This window comes from Columba livia, chromosome Z (assembly GCF_036013475.1).
Source record: "Columba livia isolate bColLiv1 breed racing homer chromosome Z, bColLiv1.pat.W.v2, whole genome shotgun sequence".
Lineage (NCBI taxonomy): Eukaryota > Metazoa > Chordata > Aves > Columbiformes > Columbidae > Columba > Columba livia.
Genome location: NC_088642.1, coordinates 20,032,386 through 20,056,121, shown reverse-complemented (window position 1 = coordinate 20,056,121; position 23,736 = coordinate 20,032,386). Strand labels below are relative to the sequence as shown.

Genomic DNA, 23,736 nt, shown 5'->3' with positions numbered 1-23,736 from the left:
GGAAGAGAGTGCTTGCATGCTCAAGCACCTATGAAACACTCATCACTACTGGCGACCAGATGTTTTTGCCACAGCATGCAAGCTTTCTACTTCTAGTATTAGTCTGGAACCTTGACAAACACTGGAATGTCTGTGCATTCTTCAAGAGTTCATTAAATATTGCACAGTTATTTCACTGGCAGCTGATGAACTGCAGAATTTGAGGTCATCAAAATGATGACTGCAGTACACTAAATATTTTAAATAAACTGTAATATGTGCTGCAATATTTGTTAGTTTTAAGAAGGAGCACGCATTTGTTGTTCTTTGTCATAGTTTTTAGTCTGTGGAAGGACCTCACGCTTCTTAGGTTCCTTTAGATTAGGATGCTGGTATTTGCAGCTGCTTCACAACTTCACTTTCCATTGAAATCAAGGAAAATTCAGGGTCCCCTAAACTAAAAATGCACTAAGATATTTCTTCTGTGAAGGAAAGCAGGTTTTGAGTCATGTAAAAAATATAAAATGGTTTTATTCTGATTCTGTTTTACTAAGACTTACTCATGGTTCGTCTCACAAATAGGCAGTTTAGTTATCAGTGTAGCTGACAGTCATAACAACAAACGCACAGCAAATATTTTCCACTTTGGACGTCAATAAAAATGAAGGGTACTGTATTTTTCAAAACTTCAAAGATTTTCCTCTTGGAAAATTCCTCTCCTTTCTTTTTCCTTTTTTTTTTCTTTTTTTCTTTTTATTTTCTTTTTTATTTTTTTTTTAAACTAAACTCACTATTGTGCTTGAGAGCAGATTCAGAAAATGACCTAACTGCATTTTGTGACAGTATTAATTCAGTTTATGCTGCTCACAAACACTGAGTGCTAATTGTTTTGTGAACTGAGTAGTCACCACTTTTTAACTACCTGTGAAAAAATAGACTGAGAGTCAATGGCTAGCAGAATGATTATATAGAAATAGCGTGCTGTTACAGAATACAGCCCATGCTCATGTACTGTGGGATTATATTTGAAGGTTACTGACAAAAATCAATTTCTATACCTGTAGAAATTGAGAAGGGAGCATAGGACAGACTGTTTCTCCTGCACAAATCACAGGATCATTAGGAGACTTGTAATTGCAGAATGTTCTTTGTTGTTGAATGTAAGGATGAGATTTTACATAGGCAAAACTTCCTTTTGCTCTGAATTTATCTGGCTGTTAGAAATCATGCTGTATCTTACCACCTGAATGTACTTAATTATGAGGATAATAAGGATAGAGTGTTGTAGCTGTTCTGAAATCTCTTTTTAATACATGGTCATAATCTAAAGCAGAGATTTTCAAAGCTAATTGTGAGAGGCAGCCATTACCCCATAAAATTAATGAGGCTGGATGTTCCTTTTAACTCACACAAATGCTAATCTGAATCATCCAACTGGCAAAGTCTGACGAAGTAAGTGTGTTGTTATTTCTGTGTAAGTAGCAAAATAATAGTTGCTATTTTCCTCAATAAGGAAAATTCTTTACTGAATAACTTCAGAGGTCAATTTGCAGCTGATGGAAACTTGCATAGCTCTGAGTACTTTAAATGTGCTATATAGCTGGAAGTGCAAGGAGGACAGACAGAACAGCTAATTAACTTACCTACTTCGAGGTTACTCTGATTTGCTCCTTATACCTGTTGCTGCAGAGCTGATGTAATTTTACAGATGTTAGCAACAGAGAGTGACAGGTGTTAACAACACAAAGGTACTGTTGTATCTACTGTCCAATGACCTAGATTAGCTCTCACCTGGTTCATATTCATCTGGTTGGGCTCCCTTGCATCCTGGGAGGAATTCCTCAAGTAGGTTGTATGTAACATCTCTATTCATACCCAGCCAGTCATCCAGCCTCAGGATCTCAAACCAGAAAAGTGTGTTGAAATTTCAAAAAGTCCTCAGCAGCGCAACAGCTGCCGAAGGCATGGCTGTGTCATCATGTCTGAGGATGGAAAACATCACAAAATAACTGGGTCTCCTTAGCTTCCAGCACCCTTCATACACAACAGTGCTCCTATTTAATAGAAGCCAGATTAATTACTTTCAATAGTCTGTAATTTAGGAGAGACATGCTAGCAGCCCTGGCAGCATGTGGTGATTGCACTGAGACTTAATGAAAAATCCATTTCATAAAGTAAACAAGGATCTGTGGGCTGCATGGATGATCAGAGTGGGTTTGTGGCACTGTGAGTAGCTGACACTGAGCCAGTCAGATATGTTTCTGATGGCAGGGTTTTAGGCTGTTTTTTATAACTGTGGTGGAAAAGGTATTGGCTAAATAACTTTTGTGATTCATTGAAGAAATCAAATTTTAGTATATTATTTTCATATTTTGTTTTTATCGGGTAGTCTTTTTACACTGTTCTTTCCCCAAGGTGACATTTACTCTTATAAAAATTTGGAAAATGCCCCATGATAGCAGAACATCACTAGAATGAAGGGCTTATTCCTCAATAAAACCTTTCTTATTGATTATTTATAATGATGCTTCTTTACTATAAGCAGATGCCATCTGATACTTCTTGTTATTGATATATGCAGCAGAATGAAGGGAAAAGATATATTAAATCTGTTTTGTTTGCAGTGCACAGTTACTTGTGGTGGTGGAATAAGGACTCGTAATGTCACTTGTGCCAAAAATAACGATGAGCCATGTGATACTTCCAAGAGACCGAACTCTAAGGCCCTGTGTGGTCTGCAGCAATGTCCTTCTGCTGGAAGATTTCTGATACCCCCACTGGTACCCAGAAGAGGAAAGATCATAATTAGAAAAACAACCCCTAATCCTGAACAGAGTCCATCTCACAGAATATCCACACCAAGCCCAAGGTCCCATACAACAACAAAAATACCCATGTCTGAAAGCATAACTCCCTGTTTGACTACATCATCTGGTTTGGGCAATGTCTCAGAAAAAGAAGGAACAGCCAACAAAACATTACAAAACAATTTTGCTGGACCAAGTGATGTTTACAATTATCCAGTTGTTTCTACTGAAAATATTTCACACCAAAATACTACTTCACGGCCTTTTCGTAATAGCTTAAGTACTGAAATTATAAGGCATGCTGAAAATATGTCTGAAAGTGAGCTAGTTTCTACTGTAGAGAATGAGGTGCAAAGAAGTGAGGACACTCCTGTCTCCTCTTTCACCAGTAGTCCAGAAATAACTTCCAGCTATGATTACTTAACTGAAGAATCTGATGACATTGATGGGTCAGTGGGAAGCAGTGAGAAATCAGTTGATCTCCTTTACAGCACAGAACTCAGTCCTGAAGTTAGAACCAGGAGCACAACCCCAGATACCAGCTCTCCTGTCCTTCAAAATGAGAGCATGACTTCTCGGCCCTCCCTAGCATCTCATCACCATGGCCCTTCTACACTCCTTCCTCCTAGCAGAGGAGCACAAGGGTTGGCATTTCCAACAACAGCAAACTTTATCAGTCTGCAAGTCAATGCACCTGTTGTAGAAGTAACTACACCACAAGCATCCGTCGCAGTAATGCCCACTGTGTTTGCTCCTGTACCAAGAGACCAGACCAACAACAGAAGAGAAATTAAGCTACTTGACACCATCACCTCCAGCACACAATTGAACACTCTCAAGCATCCTCTCAGAAACCAAAGTGCAAGATCTGGGGGTGTTTTCTTGAACATCACAGAAAACAGCCACCTCATAACATCCAACAGTTTGCCTGGTGATGCCTACTGGATAGTAGGCAACTGGAGTGAGGTAAGTTATTTTTAACTCCTAAGAAATAAGAGAGTGTGAACAGCTGTCTGAACCAGTGCTGAGGAAATAAAGCTTCTTAGTTTGTCATGATTATCTGAAATGAGTATCATACATTCAAAATACTTGTTACACACACAAAAAAAAAAAGGTAACTTGGAATATCTAATATTAGATAGCTTAAATAGAATGTGGCTGTATTTATGGATTCTGTAAAATTTTGCAAAACTGGACACTGGAATTGTAAGGGACCAGTTTTATCAACTGAACATTAACAAGTCCATGGGGCTGGATGGGATTCAGCCCAGAGTACTGAAGAAGCTAGCTGATGTTATGGCAGGACCACTCAATCATCTACCAAAGGTCCTGGGAGTCTGGGGAGATCCATACTGACTGGAAGCCAGCTGGTGTTATTCCAATTAACAAAAAAGGTGTGAGGGAAGACCTAGGGAACTACAGACCTGTTAGTGTAACCTCAGTTCCTGGAAAAAATTATGAAGTTTGTACTGGGTACTGTTGAAAGGCATTTAAAGAACTATGCAATCATCAGGCATAGTCAGTATGAGCTTGCAAGGGGAAAATCCTGCTTGACTAATTTGCTATCCTTCTTAAAAAGGTCACCCACCTAGTGGGTGAAGGGAAGGTGGCGGATATATTTTTTTTATATTTTAGTAAGGCTTTTGATACTGTCCCTCATGGCATTGTTCAGGGCAAGTTGTCCAGGTGTGAGATGGACAGGTTCACAATGTGCTGGGTGAAGAACTGGCCGGACAGCAGGGCTCAAAGGATTGTAGTGAATGGGGCTACATCTGGCTGGTGGTGGATCACCAGTGTTGTTCCTCAGGGTTTAATTCCAGGACCAGTCCTATTGAATATTTTTATCAATGATCTGGATGCAGGAATTGAATGCACCAGTGGCAAGTTTGCTGATGATCCAGTCTGTGAGGTGCTGTTGACTCTCTTGAGGGACAAGTTGCCTTGAAGAGAGATCTGGATAGACTGGAGCACTGGGCAATGATTAATGGGATGAAATGTAACAACTCCAAATACTGGATTCTGCACCCAGCACAGCACAATGCTGGACACCAGTACAGACTGGGAGAGGAGTGGCTGGAGAGCAGCCCTGCAGAAAGAGACCTGGGGGTGCTGGCTGACAGCAGCTCAACATGATGAGCAGCCAAGACAGAAACCCCATCCTGGGGAGCACCAAACATGGGATAACCAGTGGTCAGAAGAGGGGATTGTCCTGCTGGATTCAGCGTTGGTGCAGCCTCACCTTGAGCACTGTGTGCAGCTCTGGGCCCACCATTTAATGAGCATGTGAAGGCCCTTGAATGTGTCCAGACGAGGGCAAGAAAGCTGGTGGAAAGCCTGGAGGGATGTCCTGTGAGGAGTGGCTGAGGACTTTGAACTTGTTTAGTTTGGAGAAAAGGAGGCTGAGGGGGGACCTCATTGCTCTCTGCAGCTTCCTGAGGAGGGGATGTGGAGAGGGAGGTGCTGAGCTCTTCTCCCTGGGATCCAGTGACAGGACACATGGGAAACGTTCAAAGCTACATCAGGAGGTTCAGACTGGACATGAGGCATCATTTCTTTACCAAGAGAGTGGTCAAACACTGGAACAGGCTTCCTGGAGAGGTGGTTGATGCCCCGAGCCTGTCAGTGCTTAAGGGGCATTTGGACAAAGCCCTTAAAAACCTGCTGTAACTTCTGGTCGGTCCTCAAGTGGTCACACAGTTGGAGTAGATGATCATTCTAGGTCCTTCCAACTGAAATATTTTGTTGTATCCTATCCTGTCCTGTTCATTTGTAATTCTAATTCTGTTCCTCTTCCAGGAACATGCCATTCGGGTTTGGCTATAACTAGAAATATCCTAAGAGTTTTGTTTTAGAGCACAGCAAAAAATTAAGCTATTAGATGAATCCTGGAGACACCACATGAATATGCTTGTATTACCAAATAAGTACATAATGCAAGTGAGCTATAGATGTGCTATTATGCTCTAACCTTCACTTACATATAATTTCTCTCTAAATTATATGTTTTCTAACTCAACACATGACCAGTGTCATGTAGGTAAGCTAGTTTTTGTACTGTATGAAGCATATTAATACCATGGATACTTAAACATATTTTTAGTTGGCTATTAACGTAACAGATTTTTGTGGTGCATTTCTATCTCATCCAACCATCAACATTTGTATCCACCATTAAGCAAATGGCTCTGAACTCAGAGCAGCATTCAGCCTGGTAAAACCAGTTTGAATCTACAAAGCAAAGATATTAGTCCAAAGTTGAGCTGGTATATCCAGGGTTTGTAATCTGTCCAGCACATGCCCTTGGGAAGACATTGTAATATGGAGTTGTGCACCTTAGAAATTTAGGTGATTGTGTGTGGGAACTGGGTTGTAGCAGCAGGTAAATTAAAAGCATTTTGTCTCGTTGGCGTAGAAATTAAAATTTTCAGGTCAGTGCTTGTGTTTGTACAGTATTCTTTGGATCCAGCAGCTGATAATTACAGTGTCATACTATGTCTTGTTTGAATGTAGAAATGAACGGTCATTTTATCTGTATTAATGGCTGTGCCAAAATGAACTTTTTTAATTTCTAAAGGTGACAAAATTCAATCAGAACAGAGGTTAACGTCCTATAATACTCACTTTCAAAAGCACTGTCTTTCCATTTCAGTAAATGAAACAAGTATAGCTTACAGGGAGTTTGAAAGCTCTATTGAGATGTAAAGCATTTGGAAGATACTTGATCTGAAAGGTGATGGCTTCTCCCAGTTTCACCTGATAGCTGATTATTACTGAGTAGTTATAATACTTGGGTAACTTCTACTTACTGTGCAAGAGCAATATAGATTGCAAAGGTTTTTAGGGCCTCAGATAAGTGATTACTGTTTTTGTGTATTGCTGTTGACTTTTCTTTGCCAATACCCAGTACCAGGCTTTTCATGAGTTATGTTTCTGTGCTCTTGCCTTGCTGTGTCTGCGACATTAGTTACTTTGGGGTCAGGGCTAGGGACTGGGCAGCCACCAGTTCTGGCAACTATAATTACAGAATATAGTCATCAGGGTGCTCACTCACATTTTACAAACTTCTATTTAATATCCTTCCCACTGTAAAATTTTATTTTTATGTAAACAGAGTTATTTTTATGCTAATGGATTTTGTACTCTTCCAATCATGATACTTAAAATGAGGGACTAGTACATGAACAAGCTACCTCATTTTTCAGATGGCCTTTTTAAACTAAGCTAATCAGAACAGCCAAGGGTCCAGATCTTGAAACCTCCTTGTGTTGATTTGCCTCTGTGTCTCAGTGTTGGTGGTGAAGGCTATCAAAGGTCTGTTTCTCTGTACCTTGTTTTCTCTTGGGTCTGTCTAGCATGATGCAAATTAATGGCAATGCAGGGCTAAAAAGAACAGCAAGAGATGACTTTGTGTATCCCATGGCAGTGGAGTTAAAGCACAGCTAGACCACCGAGATCCTGTTGGTGCCCTCTGTCTGGGTGCAGACAGCGGGTAAGTGGTGAGATGTTTCTGAATTCAGATTGTGTCCATCAACATTCCTGCCAACTCTCCCAACTTGGCATCATCTGCGAATGTTATGAGTGCATGCTGGCTTTCGTCATTCAATTAGTTAATGAAAATACTGAGGAGAGCTCGGCTCTTGGCTCTGAATAGAGCTCCACAGGACCATATTTGAAATGTCTTTTCATTTTGACACTGAGTTACTGTGGACCACTTTATTACAGTTTATTACAGTTTTTCAGTTAGCTGTGCGCTAGTCTTGTAATTATTTAACGTAGACCATATTTCCATCATTTGCTGAAAGAATGATCTATGAGATCATGTAAAAAGGCATCACATGAACTGGCTCTCTATATTCATTATACCAGGTTCCCCTTTCTGAGAAGGATTTTAGATTGAATTGAATAATTTGTTCTATATAGGCCTATGTAGGCTTTTTAATTGCTTTACCATCTCGGTTATTATTTACCATTTTGATCTTGATTGTTTAATAATTTGCTTTTGTATTTTCTTGTGAAGTGAAGTTGCATGAAGTGTACCGTTAGAACACAGATCCACTTACTTCTTTTCCTAAAGATAACTTGAAAGATGTTATTCTCTAATCCTCTGGGACTTTCCCAATCTATTTTTAAAAAAAATTATTCTCAACAGTTCAAAGATTATTCAAGAGTACTTGAATGAAAATTGAGATAAGGTCAATACATTCACTTTCAGAGAGCTGATGAAATAAATTTGAGGATGCTTAATGCATCTAACTTTACTATTCCTTAATGTTTCAGTAGTCTTTTGCTATTTTCATTCAAGCTGTTGTTTCCTGAACTTCATGTGAATCCTGGCATGTTTAATTTTTGGTTTGATTTTGTTTGTTTGTTTGTTCGTTTGTTTGTTTTTTCCCAAGTTTGAAGAAGAAAGGGTGGTGGAAAAGTGAATTTGTAGAATCTCCATCCTTGGAGATATTCTGAATCCAAATTGGCAACTGGATGTAGGTGGCCCTGCTTGAGCCATGGGGCTGGACAAGATGACATCCAAAGGTCCTTACCGACCTCAACCATTCTGTGATTCTGTAAATAAGTCAGCTATTATCTTTCTCATTAACTAAAAGTTTCATATTTCTCCCCCCACCACCTTGTTTCTAGCATTCACAGAACCTTTTCTTGTTGTTCATTACTTTTAATTTATTTTTGTCTACAATTTTCTGACTTTATTTTTGCTTTTGCTGTTTACCTATCCTTAGTAAAACTTTGTGCCTGTTTTTAAATGACATCTCTCCAAGGCATTGGTATTTCAAGACTGCCACATCTACCTAGATGAATCTTTTGCTATGCTCTCCATCTTTCTCTTTTAGTGACTGCCAATATTCTGACATTTCTTTGCTCTTTAGAGTATGTCTATACTAGTGCCCAAAAATAGTGATAGTTACTGCGATGGAATGGTGTGACATGTCCCTTGACACTGTTGACACCTCCCAAGGGAGAGCGCTAATTAGAGTAGGGCAAAACAGTGCTGAATGACACTGCTGCCTCTGTTACTTCTAATTTCCTTCCTATCACTTTCCTGGGTCGTTCTGGGCTGTCATTTTCTAAGAGCTTTCTGGCTACCAAAGATACCCCATTACCACCAGATTTGCTCATTCTGCACCTCCTATTGGTCATGAAAATTTGCCTGCACCTCTTCCCACTGTAACAGACATTTACTGTGACAGGAAAAAGACTTGATCCTGAATGATCCTTTAGCAGGATCTTTGTGGCCTCTTGGTCAAATGTCCTGGGAATCTCGGAAGCTGGAGACGGCATGCTGCAGGCGCCTTGCAGATTTGTACTCTTCATAAGGTGCAGTTTTAAAAAAAATTCTTTGTTGTGACCCTTAAACATTTTTCCATTTCTCTGATTGAATCTGGTAACAGCTTCATGTCTTCAATGGCCTTAACTTCAACTTAGCTTTGCTTGCCTTCCTGGGGATACTTACTCAGCTTTCCCTGTTAAACTCTCCCAGTTGTGTTTAGGTCGTTCAAAACACACAATAGCAGTCGCTTTCTTCATTTCTATGCAGTCTTAATCCAAGATTATTGATGCTGTTTGCCATGCTAGCTACAGGCTCTTTGACATGTGTGAATTTGACCCTATGCGTATAGTTCACTGACCCACCCTTTTTAAGGGAGAAAAAGGTAAATGGGTGTCTCCAGCCACTTTTCACCTCTTCCTGCTTCAGAATATAATGAAGGTGACTTTCAGTGAAGAGTGTGCAGTCTTTGGATGTGGACTGGAATGATCAATATTCTCTTACCTCAGACACTAAAACCCTCCCAAATGTTGGAAACAGCCATTTTCTGAATCCTTCATTTCAAAACTCCTTTTCCTGAACAGTTTTCTGAAGACCCTCACACAATTTATTTCAGATTTTCAGCGTCACGCACTCCATTTGCTGAATATTTAATCAACAGTATTAGGGATAGAGAGGGAACAGTGATGAAGATAAGATGCAATGGCATTTTGCCTTGGATCCCGAAAGCTCACGGAAGGAAACAGCGGAACAGCTGATACAGATTTAGAATGTCTCAGTAAGCAACGAGTTTGCCAAAGAAGAGCAGTGCATGTTATAAACCAGAATTGGTGTTTTCTTAACAAATCGGCAAAAAGCCCTCCTTCATAACCTTAAGTAAGATTTAGGTTAATTTTTAATCCTCTTTGGGGTATCTCAGATAATCTAGGTCATCTAAAATGGCTGTAGTTGTTTTTATTTAGGTCTCTGGATTGTTTCTAGAGTTATTTGCTTAATCTTGAGTTTACCCCTGGGCTGTCCTCTCATCCTTGTGCAGTGCTCTACCACCTGTGGAATGGGGGCTTTCTGGAGACACGTGGAGTGCAGCAGTGGAAACACATCTCACTGTCAGCGCAAGAAAAAGCCTGATACTGCAAGAAAATGCTATCTCCGCCCATGCGCTAGCTGGAAAACAGGAAATTGGAGCAAGGTAACTTCATTCAGAGCTGTTGTGAACAGTAAACTTGCTAACTTTGAAGAGTAGGGAGTTCTAAATACTTCATTTTAAAAATAATTATTTACTCAGTGAATGCACACATGATTCCCAGCTGATCATTCAGCACTAATTTCCTAATTTCCTGACTAAGTTATTTATGGAAACACATCTGCTGCAAATTTTGTTCTTCCTGTATGGGGGTCATGATCATTAACTCTTGCATCTAAAGATAAAGCAGGGCTTCTCATCCATATTTTGTGAAGATCCTAGGGCAAAGTTCTACATATTTGCATGTGACTTCCTGTTGATCTCTGCCTCCAAAGACATATCCGAATTTTAAAAAGCAGGTGGGAATTTGGGAGAGCGAATTGGCACGTTCTTGTTCACCCTTGCCAGTGGATATTAGTCTCTTATGTGACATGGTCTGTTCCCCATTCATGTAAGCTCAAAGTTTTACATTACAATTACTAAAGAAAAATATACTGGCAAGAATGACTGTTATGTCTACTGTCTTATTTGGTCCTTGTTATGTACACAGGCCTGGACAAGAGACAGGAGAGTGTCTATGTTGGTAATTGGAACCCAAGGAATTGCATTTGAGTTCTTTTTTAGTATTGTAAGAAGTGTCATGAACTGATGGAAGGATTTTGGTGACTTATTGAAGCTTGTTGCATTTTGTTTAAACAATGTCTAAAATTGAGGCTTCAAACAGTGGGTTATTTTTCAAGACTCAAAAGAGAAAAACTACAAAATTCTATCTGAAATAATGTTGATTTAACAAAGCAAAAGACAGATCTCTCAAACTTTCTCAGTATACATTTTTTTAGCTGACAACGTTGTCATTGGACTAGAGGGCAGATGGATACAAATAAGAGTCTGTAAGAAAGGTTGTAGTTACAAAACCTGTTATATTATTGAGCTCTTTGACATAGAATTGATTTTTACATTAAATACATGCCTTTTTAAAAGTCCAGGCAAGGCCAAGCCGTTACATAACCACATTTAAGCCTTTGAATTTTTTTTTAAATGATGCATACACATTCTGCAGTCGCAGTTGCAGTAGGGCATATTTCACCTTCACTTTTTCTTCATAAATGTTATTGTACTTGCAACAAGTGGTTGACAGTTATGTCTCAGAAAATAGCTAGAAATCAGATTTAATTATAAAATACTACAGGAAACAGAAGGTTTAAAGTGTCAGTCCATTTGTAAGGCCAGTTTGAACAAAATGGCTTTTCCTAGTGGATTTCTGTTGTGTTCGCCACCCTTATTTTTCAGCAACTGAACTATACAAACTAATTACAATTTCATATATAAAAATGGGGGTATGGATCCTTCTGGTGCCATGGAGGAGCAAGGAAAGTTAGAATGTGAACTGCTGGTATGGGATGAGTCCACTGTCTCCCAGAGGTAGCAGGGACTCAAGTCTGTGGATGAAGAGAAGGAGCATTTTTGCCAGCCTGAGCAATCTGCTGCCATGGACACCTACCTCTTCCAGCACTGAATGAGAAATCAGCTCACACAGCTGTGCCTCTTTCCTCCCACACTCCCCCTCTCCCATAGAAAAAACTAAAGAACTGACAGTTCCCCTGCATACAGGATTTGGTTTTTGTATTTATTGCATTATGCCTCTTTCACTATGACATTCTTGGAAATAGCTGCAGGATTTCTTAATTAAATATGTATCCATGTTGCTAATGGGTATTCCAGTGAAGACAAGGAAATATTTACCCAGCATGTTCTGATTTGCTGTGATGAAAACCACCATTTTTAAGCCTAACAACAGATTGTTTATATGTTAAAGTGGAAATTCCCTCTCTGAGTCAGGATGTTCAAAGCCCCTCCTTCTCTTCTGTGACCGGGGAAGGAACAGCTGCTCAGCAGAGCATCATTTGGAGATGTGCCCCTTTCTGTTTTCTGTACAGTGCTCTGCTAACTGCAACGGCGGCTTCAAGACCCGAGATGTTCACTGCATTGATGTTCGTGAAAAGCGACTTCTCAGGCCTTTTCATTGCCAGCTGCTTGGATATAAACCACAAGTCAACACGAGCTGTAACATGGAGCCTTGCCTTCAGTGGCATGTGGAGCCCTGGAATGAGGTATTGTTCTTTAAAAGAAGCTTTGGGAATGAGCAATTAGCTGTCGCTTGGCAGTAACTGTTAGATCCCTTGGTAGGTAGGTAAACTTTTGCACAAAGGAAGACATACAGTACCACTCAGAGGCTCTGCAGTCCTTGTGTATGGTTACAGTAAAAATTATCATAGATGTTCATAAGATTGACCATAGTCATGCCTAGGATTGCATGTGACATACAGGTAGAACTGTTGATTGCCACACCCTGAAACGTTCCTTTGGAGTAATCCCTTTTGCTGCCATTTTAATGTTACTTTCTCATTATGATTAGTTTAGACTTTTCCTTCACACTTTTGGGCTGTAATTTTATGGGGCCAGAAACTGAGGTCAGACTTAAGATAAATCAGACTTTTGTGTCACTTTGCAATATAAATCTGTGCCAACAAACATTTGTAGGCAGCCAGGCACATATTTATGTCAGCTAAAGCATGTGATGTGATTACATTTTAGTGTTTTTTTCCCACTAAAAGCAGCTTTGGTGAAAGCACCGCAATGTTTGTGGCACCATGGACCTGATGCTTGTGTGTTTCAAGGGCGGTGATCACATTGCTTCCTTACAGGCCACTCTAAGTCACACCTGCAAAGTCACACCTGCAATAAGGAGGAGACCTCATCCTATATACAGTAATGCAGGGCTTCCTGTCAGAGCAGTCAGCAAGGGTTGAAAAATAAAACTAGCCAAATGATTGTGCTTGTTGGGCACTCAAATATCTTACAAAACCACTTGTCCAACCCTGGCAATTGTCTTCATGCTGAGGATACTGGACAGAATGAGACTGAAGAGGTTCATTTATCAGATGTCAGCTCTAGTTCTCTATCCATAGGGATGCAATTCCTTGTATGATAGGAACAAAGCATTATTCAAAGTCTATCTGGCACCTTTGGTGCCTTATTTCATGTCAGAGTAGAAAATTTTCTGTGTATTTCAATGTTTTACTGTAGACCTAATGAATAATAGTAGAAAAATTAGTTGGTAGGTAATAATAGGTAATCAATAAAATCAATAAAAGGTAATCAATTATGGACAAAAGAATGCTTAAAAAATAACATGGGTCACTGTCTTTGTATGATGCTTTTATTGTATGCATTGGATGAATTTTAATGTCTTCAGTTTCCTCATAAAACCAGATGTTGGATCTCATGAATTTGTGGTGTCTTCACTAAATAGAGCAGATTAATCCTGCAAACATGTGCAGGATTAATGTTCCAATCTCATTCCTGTTGGGGAAGTTACTTTTGCTGGTGGTGCTGCATGAACAGTTCTGTGTTGCCTCTTCTTGTTGTCTCTTCTGTGCTGTCCTATATTACTTGCATTAATACATGTCAGAAGAAGCCTTTTACCAAGTTTTTTTGACCAATAATATCTTCTTCCCTGTTTCCTTCCAAACACACAATTAAATAAATACCTCAGTGTAAAGCTTTTCTTCATATCTGGGCTGTAAGACTTGGTATCCAGGATGCCCTCTACATCTTTTAAATCACGTGGATCAGTGATATGGTGTTTTTTTCACTTGTGGCTCCACATTTCTAAACTGAGATGATTTCTTACTGTCTTTATGGTCTGTTTTGCATTTTTCATCTATTCCCATCTCTCTCCTCCTGGGTTTGTGCACCTCTTTTGTTAGTGTTTGAGAACATGTGGTGGTGGCCATCAAAAGCAAAGTATCTGTTGCCCAGAAGGCGGCTACTGTGACTAGACAAAAAGACCTAATGTCATTGCATCATGTAACAGGCCACCTTGTACACAGTGGATTAACCAAACATGGGGCCTGGCAGGATTCAGTTCTTTTTTTTTTTTTTCATTTGTTTTCATAAATTGGCTGTATTTGATCATATTATCCACTTGTCTGTGAACTTCAGTGCTTATGGCAAGTACAGTTTCTTATGCATAGCTGGAGCTACAAAAAAAAATCTTTTGAAAATATTACTAAACATTGCAGAGCCAGCCCATCTCAGTTCCTTCAGGTGATATTGTAGCTTTTACTTTTTGTTGCTGCATTGGATGTTGTTGGATAGAGGTCTGGTGGTAGTGGTGTTTTATTTTTTCTTTCCCCCTTTTCTAATAAAAAAGGAGTTACTATTGACATTCTTCCATTACTCCTTTAAAATTTTCCACCGGAAGAGACTATTGGGTAGTAAATTCAACCGTGTTCAGTTAGATATAGAGTAAGGCAACATTTCAAGAGGATGGCAGAATAAAAGCATCTTTAGAGAGGGAGGGAAAAGGTTGAATTGGTAATAATAGTCTCTGATACGTGGCTAGCTGAATCCTTCCAAGTACAGCCAGGCTGTTTGTTCTGTCTGTGCTTCCAGAGCCTCTCCAGTCATTGTAATACTGTTCTGTTGAGCTTTAAAGCAAATTTTTGGATTATTGGACATGCCCATACAAACAGAAATTCTTAATTTTGACCAGCAGCCCTCTACTTCGGCTTCTGGAAATCTAATTGACAAGTGTTGGGTGTATCATTGGGGAACCTTTCAGTGTCTGTCATACATGTATGGTTGTAAATAAACTGGTATATCTAATAAACCTTTCCCTCCAATTTCCTTAATAAACCTATTCATACATTACAAGTAGTCCTTGCAGCAGAAGAGAACATTGAAAGAACAATGAAAGCCAGGAGCCTCAAATAAGAAAATAACAGGGAGTCATTTAACACAGAAAATTTAATGGGTTGTTTTTGACATAAAGCAGTCAGGTGGGGATTATAATGTAATGTAGAGTTAGTGCAATTCTAACACATAAATATGGAAATGAAAATACTGGGATATGCATAAAATAAGCAACTGAATAACAGAATGTTATAGTAGCTATTTTGCTGATTTATTAATTGCATTTATTCTACTTTATAAAGGAAAACATTTTAAACATTAAAATAAAGTTGCTTCAAGAGTACCTAAAATGTTTGCATGTGCTTCACAGCAGTAATATTTTATCTTATGCACAGAGATATATGATAGAAAGAGGATGATTTTCAGAAAAATTAAGAGAGTTACTAGTCCTTTCTTGATCTCTTGTTCTTCATTGCTGGCATTCTCTATCTGTTGAAGTATTTATCTTGCTGGCCACTATTTATCTGAAGAGAAAAATAATTTAAAATTAAATGGAATTCTCAGACGCACTGGGATGCCAGAAGAATTAAATACATTTACAGAACAGTACAGGAACATGTTTTGAAAATGTTTGTTTTTTATGGCCATCTGTATGCAGCCAGAACAAGCAGCTGGCAGTTGTTTTGTGGTCATAAAGAAAGAGTAACCACAGAGTGAATATCACCAAAGAAAAACATCTTGCTGAGCTTTTTTGAAATCTTCAACTCATTCATTTCTAAACCTAACATTGCAGTTGATTACTTACGTTTAATTTAGAATACGAGAAAACACAGGATACAAAATATGTCTGTATCCTATACTAATCTGGATTACTGCTCTCTTACTTTGTAGGACTGGCATTTCAGATCACCCTTCCCCTCCCCTGTAGAAAACAGTCCTCTTACCTTGGTTACACCTTCAAGAATGCTGAATTTTTATTATTTACCACTCTACTGTATCCTGCCATATCTGTCTATGATGCACCCTGGATGTGTCTGGACAGAGAATACAGTACATGAAGTACTTTAGTGTCATTTGTTCTGGATCATATTAGCTTTCTGTCACATGACAGCTCAAATATTGGCATGTTACCCAAGTTCCGTGTAAAAGACTTTTGTATATATTAAAATTACTCTCTTTCAGTGCACCGTTTCTTGTGGAGGGGGCATTCAGCAAAGAGCTACAAAGTGCATGAATATAGAAACTAATGAAACTGAAGATGACAGTATGTGTGTGGATAAGCCCAAGCCCACAGAGCATCAGAAGTGCAATCTTCAAGAATGCAGGAAAAGCACAGGTACAATAATACAGCTGTATCAGACAGTTTCTGAAAAGCTCTCAATTTGTGTTTAAATTCTGCAAAACACTAGGAGCTGACCCAGTTTATCAGCTTGTTGTGAATACTGCAGGCTCAGTAATTATAATTCAGCCTTACCTGCTACTGCTCAGCTGCACTGTTGGCAGAATCACATTGTCATGTTCTCTAGCCCTACTGGCTTTGTGTTGCCATGATGAGGAATGCAGTTTTCTGAGCGCGCATCTGTAATTTATGATGCCAAAACTAAAAGAATAGGTCTGCTTGTATTGACCTGTTTTAGGTAACTCACGGGCTACGTTGCAGGCTGTGTGTCCAAACAAATGCCATTTCTCAAGACAGATACCCCTATGGGATCTGCAAATTCTGGACTGGGAGCAAGAAAGCAAAGTGAGAGAGACACTGTAAGAAAAATCTGAGTGGCAGTGAAGCCAGATACAGTCTTGGCATTATGAATTCAGTGTCACACAGTGTGAGACTGTCTCCAAAATGAAGAGGTAGAGAGAAGCCTCTCTCCTTCAAGGGTCCAGGAGCCCAGTTGTGTAGACGGTGATAGCCCAGAAAAGAAGTGGCAGAGGAGGGAGGAAGCTTATGGAAGGGTATATTTATCTGTAGTCTGTGTTCTGCAGTATCTAAGAGGTACCCTTAGGTAAGAACCGCAACAGCTCAATGTCATTCTGGAAGAGTCTTCAAAGGCCTTTTGGAGGATTTTTCTTTCTTAGCAAGTCAGCAAGTAAGGGTCCAATCTGGAAATGAGTTAAGAGGTTGAGTCCCAAGGGCAATTCGGAACTGGCATACACTTGAGAGTGATGCATCCCTTCTACTGCTCAAAGATCTTTAGCACATGTTTTTGCCCTCAGGTTGAATTGGTCTGCTTATCTCTTGTCCATCTCATGTTCAGGAAGACAGACTCAAATAAATACTACCTACACAGAGTAGGTATTTCTGTGAGTAAAAGCCCAGGGGGCCAGTAAAACGTAATTCCCTTCTGGGTAGACCAGTGGTCCATGCAGCCCAATGTTGTGTCTCCAGCAATGGCATTAGAGGATGCTACTTAGGGAAAATATAGGAGCTCAGTCCTTTCCTGTGATTAATTTCCATGATATTCCTCCAGCCTTCCCAGGTGACTTATTAGTGCTATTAAAGGCACCTGTTCTCATGTCTTTTAGTTGAAGTTTACAGAACTTATTCCATTAATATGTTGCATCCCTTTTTCAAATGCTCTCTGCTTCCCCCCTCCTGTGGCACCAAGTTCCAAAGCTTCACAGCCTCTTGTGAAAATAAATGCTTTTATCTGTTTTAAACTATCTTGAGTTTCCCTAGTTCTAGTGTTGAGGGATTTGCTGAACAACAACCTTGCATTTGACTAATCCACCACCTTCCTGCTTTTGCAAACCTCGAGTCTCCCACCAGCTATCTTGTAGGTCAGGACACCCATTTTGTAATACCTAACTAAATCTGACACATCTCAGTTTGTTAAAGCTACCACAGAGCTAGCAGCACCATAATATAGATGGTACCAGTCCCTGGCTTGTTCTAGCGCTGCAGAAACCGAAGCGTAGTCAAGCTGAACGTGAAGATTCACATGCCTTGTCAGTGCTCTTCTGGCTGCCCTGCATGGCTTTGCAGCACACTGCCAGCTCCCTGCACTTGTCTTAAATGCACAGTTACAAGACTGTGAAAGTACCAGACTTGGAAATCTTTGTTGCTACACTTTCTCTGTCACTTCTGAAAAGTAGAAGCATTAAAGCAAAGAACTTAGATCAGCTCTGTCTACTGCAAAAGTAAAGCCTCACTGAATGGTAATAAAAGAGTGCTGTGTTTTCCAAGACAGAAGGTAATGAAAAGTTGAATAAGACCTCTTCACTTAGAAGCCCTAAAATTTCAAGGGGATCAAACTGACCCATAATAAAGGAAGATAAGGCCATCATAAATAAGAACCTTAACAGGCATGACTGTCTGGCATAAAGCAGTTTAAAATTCCAGAAATACAGGTAATTTGTCAGTAAAATACAACTAATTCTTCTCATCTTGTCTACCATAGGACTGCCCTGCAGCAAAGACCAGCTGTCAGTTCACTTCTGCCAGAGGCTGAAAGGCATCGGCAAGTGCTTGCTGCCATCCGTACAGACTCAGTGTTGCTTCACCTGTAGCCAGCCCCGAATTCGTAACAAAGCAAGATATTGGGATCACCGAGGCCTCAAACAACAGAATTACACTAAGTCTAGAAGAAAATCACCTCAAAACCAAGGAAACAACAACCAAGCTGCTCGGCACTAGCTGTTTTATCTAGGTGCTTTGAGTAGGGCTTCTTTTTACAGGTTTTACGTTTCTTCTTTTTCTTATGAACCATCCAACATAAATGAAAATCTGTGATCAAAACTGGGGAAACACATCCCTTAGGGTTATCAGTCCTAATTTACTGTTTCAAATTTTTGTCTGTAATAGTCCAACGTTTGTAATATAATTTGCAATGTACCAGCAGCTAGTACTTCTTAGGCATGCATAGGGGATAGAAACAAGCTTGCAAGAATTTTTGTATTTTTTTTAAATTAATGTTTTACTTGTTCTTTCTTCCATCTCTTTTCCGAAACCCACTTGAAACATGAGCACCACTAAGATTCAAGAGCTCCGAGTGAAGGTGGCTCACAGGGCAGCTGAAACAGACCTGAGCTGTGGGCCAGATCCCTCTATGTTCTCTCACTTCTCTAGTTTTAGGAATCAAAGTGAAGTGGCAGTGTTTCTCTAAATCATTTGCTAATTTCATAAATTTAAAAGCATAGTTTTATAATAACTGATTACAATATGCAAGCCAAATTGAAACTTTGGATTTTTCAAATGAAAATATGTTTAGTACTTGACTGAACCTCTAAAGGATACCTCAACAATAGCCTGTCCTGATCGGTTTTCTCCTGCTGCAAATGTCTTCCTCTAACCCAAAATACACACCAAATCTGGAATATTAAATTCCCACGTAAGTTTTAAGCAACATTTCTTGGTACCATGAAAGCAAAGCTGCATGTACCACCTTCAGTGACAGAGCTTTCATTTAATCCAGTATCTCCTAGTAGAGTGTAAGCCCACATCCACACTCTATCACCTCACTCACAGCAAACTTTTCTCCATGAAAATCCTTGATCACAATGACGTGACGGCGCCTGGGAATGGAGCCTGAGACCCAGAGTATCTGCATAGCTCCAGGCCTCAGGCATTAGGACAGCACTAGCCAAACAGCGTATCTGTTTTGCTATTGCAGAAAATGGCAGGGTAAACTTTAGGGAGACCAGACTGGACCCTTGGAAGAAAAACTGGGCATTTTCAAAAGAGCTGGATGGAGTCTGACATTTACATCCCTTTGAAATTCAGTAGGAGTTGGACACCTTGGTTCTTCATGCTCTTTTGAAAGTCTCAGATTTACTCCCTAGCTACCTGACAATTTGAGATTGTAATACAGGGAAATGTCACATTTTATGCAATGTGGAGTGGAGATGCATAGCCATGAATCCAAGTGTCACTGTGGTTACAGAGCTGAGACTAGCAATAGCCCTCTTTCTAGACAGATCTTTCTGAAAGTTAATAGAATGTTTGGGTCTGGCTATAATGTATTAACCTAATGAAGGCCACAAGCCTCATTGTCCTTTTTCATAGGTTTGCGACCTTTGGCTAAGGTCTCACTTCTTCACTTGAAGTCTCTGGGAGTTCAGGATATGCAGCATGGTAAGGTTAGATTCATTAACCTCAGTGATGGCAGTATAACCCCAGTTATAGGTGCTGATAAAACTTAAAATCCACTGTTAAAAATATGGTGCTAGTATAACAGATGTAGGGGATAACTTCCAATGGTGCATATGCATGCATTTGTGTATATAGCATACATGCACATAGTCTTAAAATAATACATGTCTATGGTGTTGCTGGCCAATGCCAGACATAATGCCTGTCAAGTTTCATAGTGTGCTTATGTCCTTCTGAGGTCCTGAATGTCTACTGACCCTTTGAACAATAGAAATCTGGGCAGTTCTTTTTCACTGGACACAGAAATATTGACTCATGTGAAGGAGTGGAGGTGTCCCAGCTGATTCAGGAAGCATTCTCTCCTGTTCTCAGAAGTACCTGCAGCATTTTACCTGCAGAGGTCAGCAGAAGTGGACCATCAGGTGTGTGAGCTAATAAGAAAGGAGCTGACTGAGTAGATATAGTGCAGGTGGGAGCAAAAGCACTTGGAGGGGGTTGTCTCTTCCAGTGTTCATTATGGCTAGTGTGGAGTAAAACCATTTCTGGCTTCATTGTTTTCTTCAGGGAGCTGTGATTTCTTATGAAATGGATAAAAGTGAATAAATTATATTATGGACATTAAACAAAATAATCTTTTTACCCAGGGAAGCACAGTCATCACTGTTACTCAGCTTAAAAGTTTAGGGAAAAGATTGTGACAACAGTTTTAAGAAAGCAGTGCCACTGCTGTATTTACATAGGTTCTTAGATCGCACTCATCAGCCTAATATCTCCTCTATGTTAACAATATGTGCAGTAATCTCTCCCATCGATTTGGCAAGATTTCTTACTTATGACATAACTCTTTAAGTAAAGGTGGCTCTATGATCCTAGCCCAGATGGTCACTGTTCTCAAAACTGAATAGAGTATTAAGTGCAGAGATACCATTATATTATCATATTAGCCTGAGATACGTCAGCTTCAACAGGTTGCTCAGGAAAAAATGTGTATTTGGCACATTCACTGCTTGTTCTAACATTTCAAGCTTTAAAAAGTAAACTATGATGACATACTTGTTTCAAGCTTCAATAAATGGCATTGCTTATGTCTCATGTCTCTGGTATTTTATATTTCCAGTGTAAGAAGATTAATAATATGGAATTCCAAAGAAAAAAAGCCTAGAAAGTATATTTTATATTCCAGGGGAATTCCTCATCATTGAGGTATTTTGATGCTTGATATTCCAATGTAAAACAGACCATTAAAAAGTGTGAGGGAAAAAGTAGCAGAGTAAAGTATGGTGCTAAATAAAAATATACCTTAGTAGGCTTAGTTATTTCCTGTCAGATAGACGACATCTCACCACTTCTAGTCCAAGCAGATGTGCTTTAGCAACTTGCAGCAGATATGCACGTCTGTTTTTTCTATTGTGGGTTGTATTTGTTTTCCTGAACAGTTGTACACAATATAATCATACCCACTTCTCCCACTCCCCCCACCCCATCCCCTGGAATCTTTTCAATACTCAAGTTTTGCAAGTACTGCTGATGCCCAGAAACTTAGTCACACTGACCTTGTCCTTGTCACACAACCTGGGAGCACAGGCATCACTCACTGTTTGACATATATGCTTGGGTAGACAGCACCACCAGTTTGCACTCAGGTACCAAACTCCACCCGTGCATCCATCCGGGAGTTCAGCCCCATAATACCCTAAGGAAGTTGCAGTAAGTTGCTCTTTCTTGCCTCACAAATTGAGTGTGGATCTCCAGCCCACAGGGGCAGCATCATACACAGGTTCTGTAAGGGAGAGGAATGAACTGAATTGAGAATTGAGTGGCAGCTCTCTCCACTGCAAAGGCTCATTAGACCCTCACTGGATGACCTGCTGCACAACACACAGACTGATGAGCAGTTTCTCCATCTCCTGCACTGTGTGGTGTGGCTCGCTGCCCTTCTTTGGCCTGGCCCAGCATGCAGCACCTGTGAAAGGAATGGCCTTTTGCCTGCCTAGCATCAGCTCAAAATGAAATCAGCATGCAGGAAAAACATTGTACTTGTGGCTTTAGTGATTCTATCAGTGGTTTGAGTAGAAAGAGTCCCTGCAGTGTGGGTGAGTTTGAGCTATCAGTTGCCCATTTTCCCCCGTGACTTCTGTAGAAAAGCAGTTGTCAGTCACTGGCTGTAACAGTTCATGGAAATACATGAGGAGCACTTGATATTGCTCATGCTTAAGCAGACTTAAGTGTATGTAATGTAGATGTAGTTATCCAGGGATAGCTACAGGGAGAAGTCATTTACTACATGTCATAAGTAATCACTGACTGATTGTCTGCTAATTCTTGTATATGCAACCTCCATCTATCCATCTCTAGATGGATAGGCACTTTGTGACCCAGGACACTGCTGAGGGAGATCTACGTGTCACACATAGTGATAGCAAACCCTACATTGCGTGTGCTTTAAACTGTCAGGTACCATCTTGCAGCTCACTGACCGACGTTTTGGGTGCCTTCCTTCTCTAAGCCTTTCTAAGGCTGCTGACTGCAAGGGTGAGTGTGGTTTGTGGCAGTTTCTGACTGGAGTCCTGGTGTGAACCAGCTCTGGGTGAGCTGCAGGCCAGGTCAGCATCCTCACCATCAAACTGGACTTATTTCTTCAGCTGGCTTTCACCAAGGGTCTGCCCTTGTGCTCTACAGCCCTAGCGGGCTGGACAGGGGGTTGTGCGTAGGTGTGAGTCTCATTAATACCTAAATATTAAAATAGCTGCTTTGTGGTATCAAGGCACCATCGGCACTAGACCTTATAAGCCGGAGATTTATAGGTCTACAGGCTTCTTTGCCAGCAAGAACACACTTGCCTCATGATAGATAAAGTGAGAGAGAAGTAGGGATTTGAGGAGTGGCGTTTTAGATGGAGGTGCTTAATGCAGCAGCACTGATAGATTAATTTTGTGGATACAGAAACAGAGTACATTGGAGAATTCAGAGAGAAACTTCAGCCCTGTTGAAGCGGATATTCTAGATGTTCTTGTTTTCAGTGGGTTATCTGAGAACAGGACTTGGTGCCAGACGCCTCTCTCTTCATTGGGCTGACTGATCTGACTGTGTTTACAGAGACTCATCCTGCTACAGAATGGTGATTAATAAGAAATGTGGTTTATTGCTGCTGTCCAGCACTGCAGCCTCCACAGACCTGATGCCTGCAGGTGGCAGAATATGGGGAGCTCACACAAAGATATTGCTTATTTCATCGAATGGTTGATCCCAAACTCCTCCTTTCTCTTAATGAAAAAATGCAGACATATCCAGCACACCCACAGAAACAAAACCTGGGGTGTGTTAGCCAAGGAGTACAAGTCTCTCCTACAGACATGGCGGTGGCAGGAGTAAAAGCCAGGAGCCTGAGCAATAACTGCAGTACCTTCAGAGCAGCCAAATGTCTATCTAAGATGAGGTGCCTGGCTGTTGGGAGGAGTCTGTGTGAATACATGAAAATCAGAAGTTCTTAAATAGCTAGGCTACCATCAGATGCCTACGGAAAAGACAATAATCAAAAAGAAAATTTGTGAAGATTCTTGAGGGCTTCTGATAATTCGATGTTAAATCCATGGGTCCAGATGGGATGCACCCACGGGTGCTGAGGGAGCTGGCTGAAGTCATTGCTAGACCGCTCTCCATCATCTTTGCCAAGTCTTGGGAAACGGGAGAGATGCCCGAGGAC

The 23,736-nt window shown here is 40.3% G+C and overlaps 1 protein-coding gene across 3 annotated transcripts in view; it reads left to right on the top strand.

The window, feature by feature from the left end:
• The window catches only part of ADAMTS12 (ADAM metallopeptidase with thrombospondin type 1 motif 12), a 181,215-nt gene extending 160,095 nt beyond the window's left edge, over positions 1 to 21,120 (top strand). For 2 of the 3 annotated variants that reach the window (XM_065047518.1, XM_065047517.1), the window contains exons 19-23: positions 2,604 to 3,752; positions 10,100 to 10,252; positions 12,184 to 12,357; positions 16,127 to 16,280; positions 18,343 to 21,120. In XM_065047518.1, coding sequence (XP_064903590.1) covers positions 2,604 to 3,752; positions 10,100 to 10,252; positions 12,184 to 12,357; positions 16,127 to 16,280; positions 18,343 to 18,578 — 1,866 coding nt within the window. In that variant the 3' untranslated portion in view covers positions 18,579 to 21,120. The remainder of the gene's footprint in view (positions 1 to 2,603; positions 3,753 to 10,099; positions 10,253 to 12,183; positions 12,358 to 16,126; positions 16,281 to 18,342) is intronic. The other variant, XM_065047519.1, reaches the window with a different exon arrangement.
• The last annotated feature ends 2,616 nt before the right edge of the window (positions 21,121 to 23,736 follow it).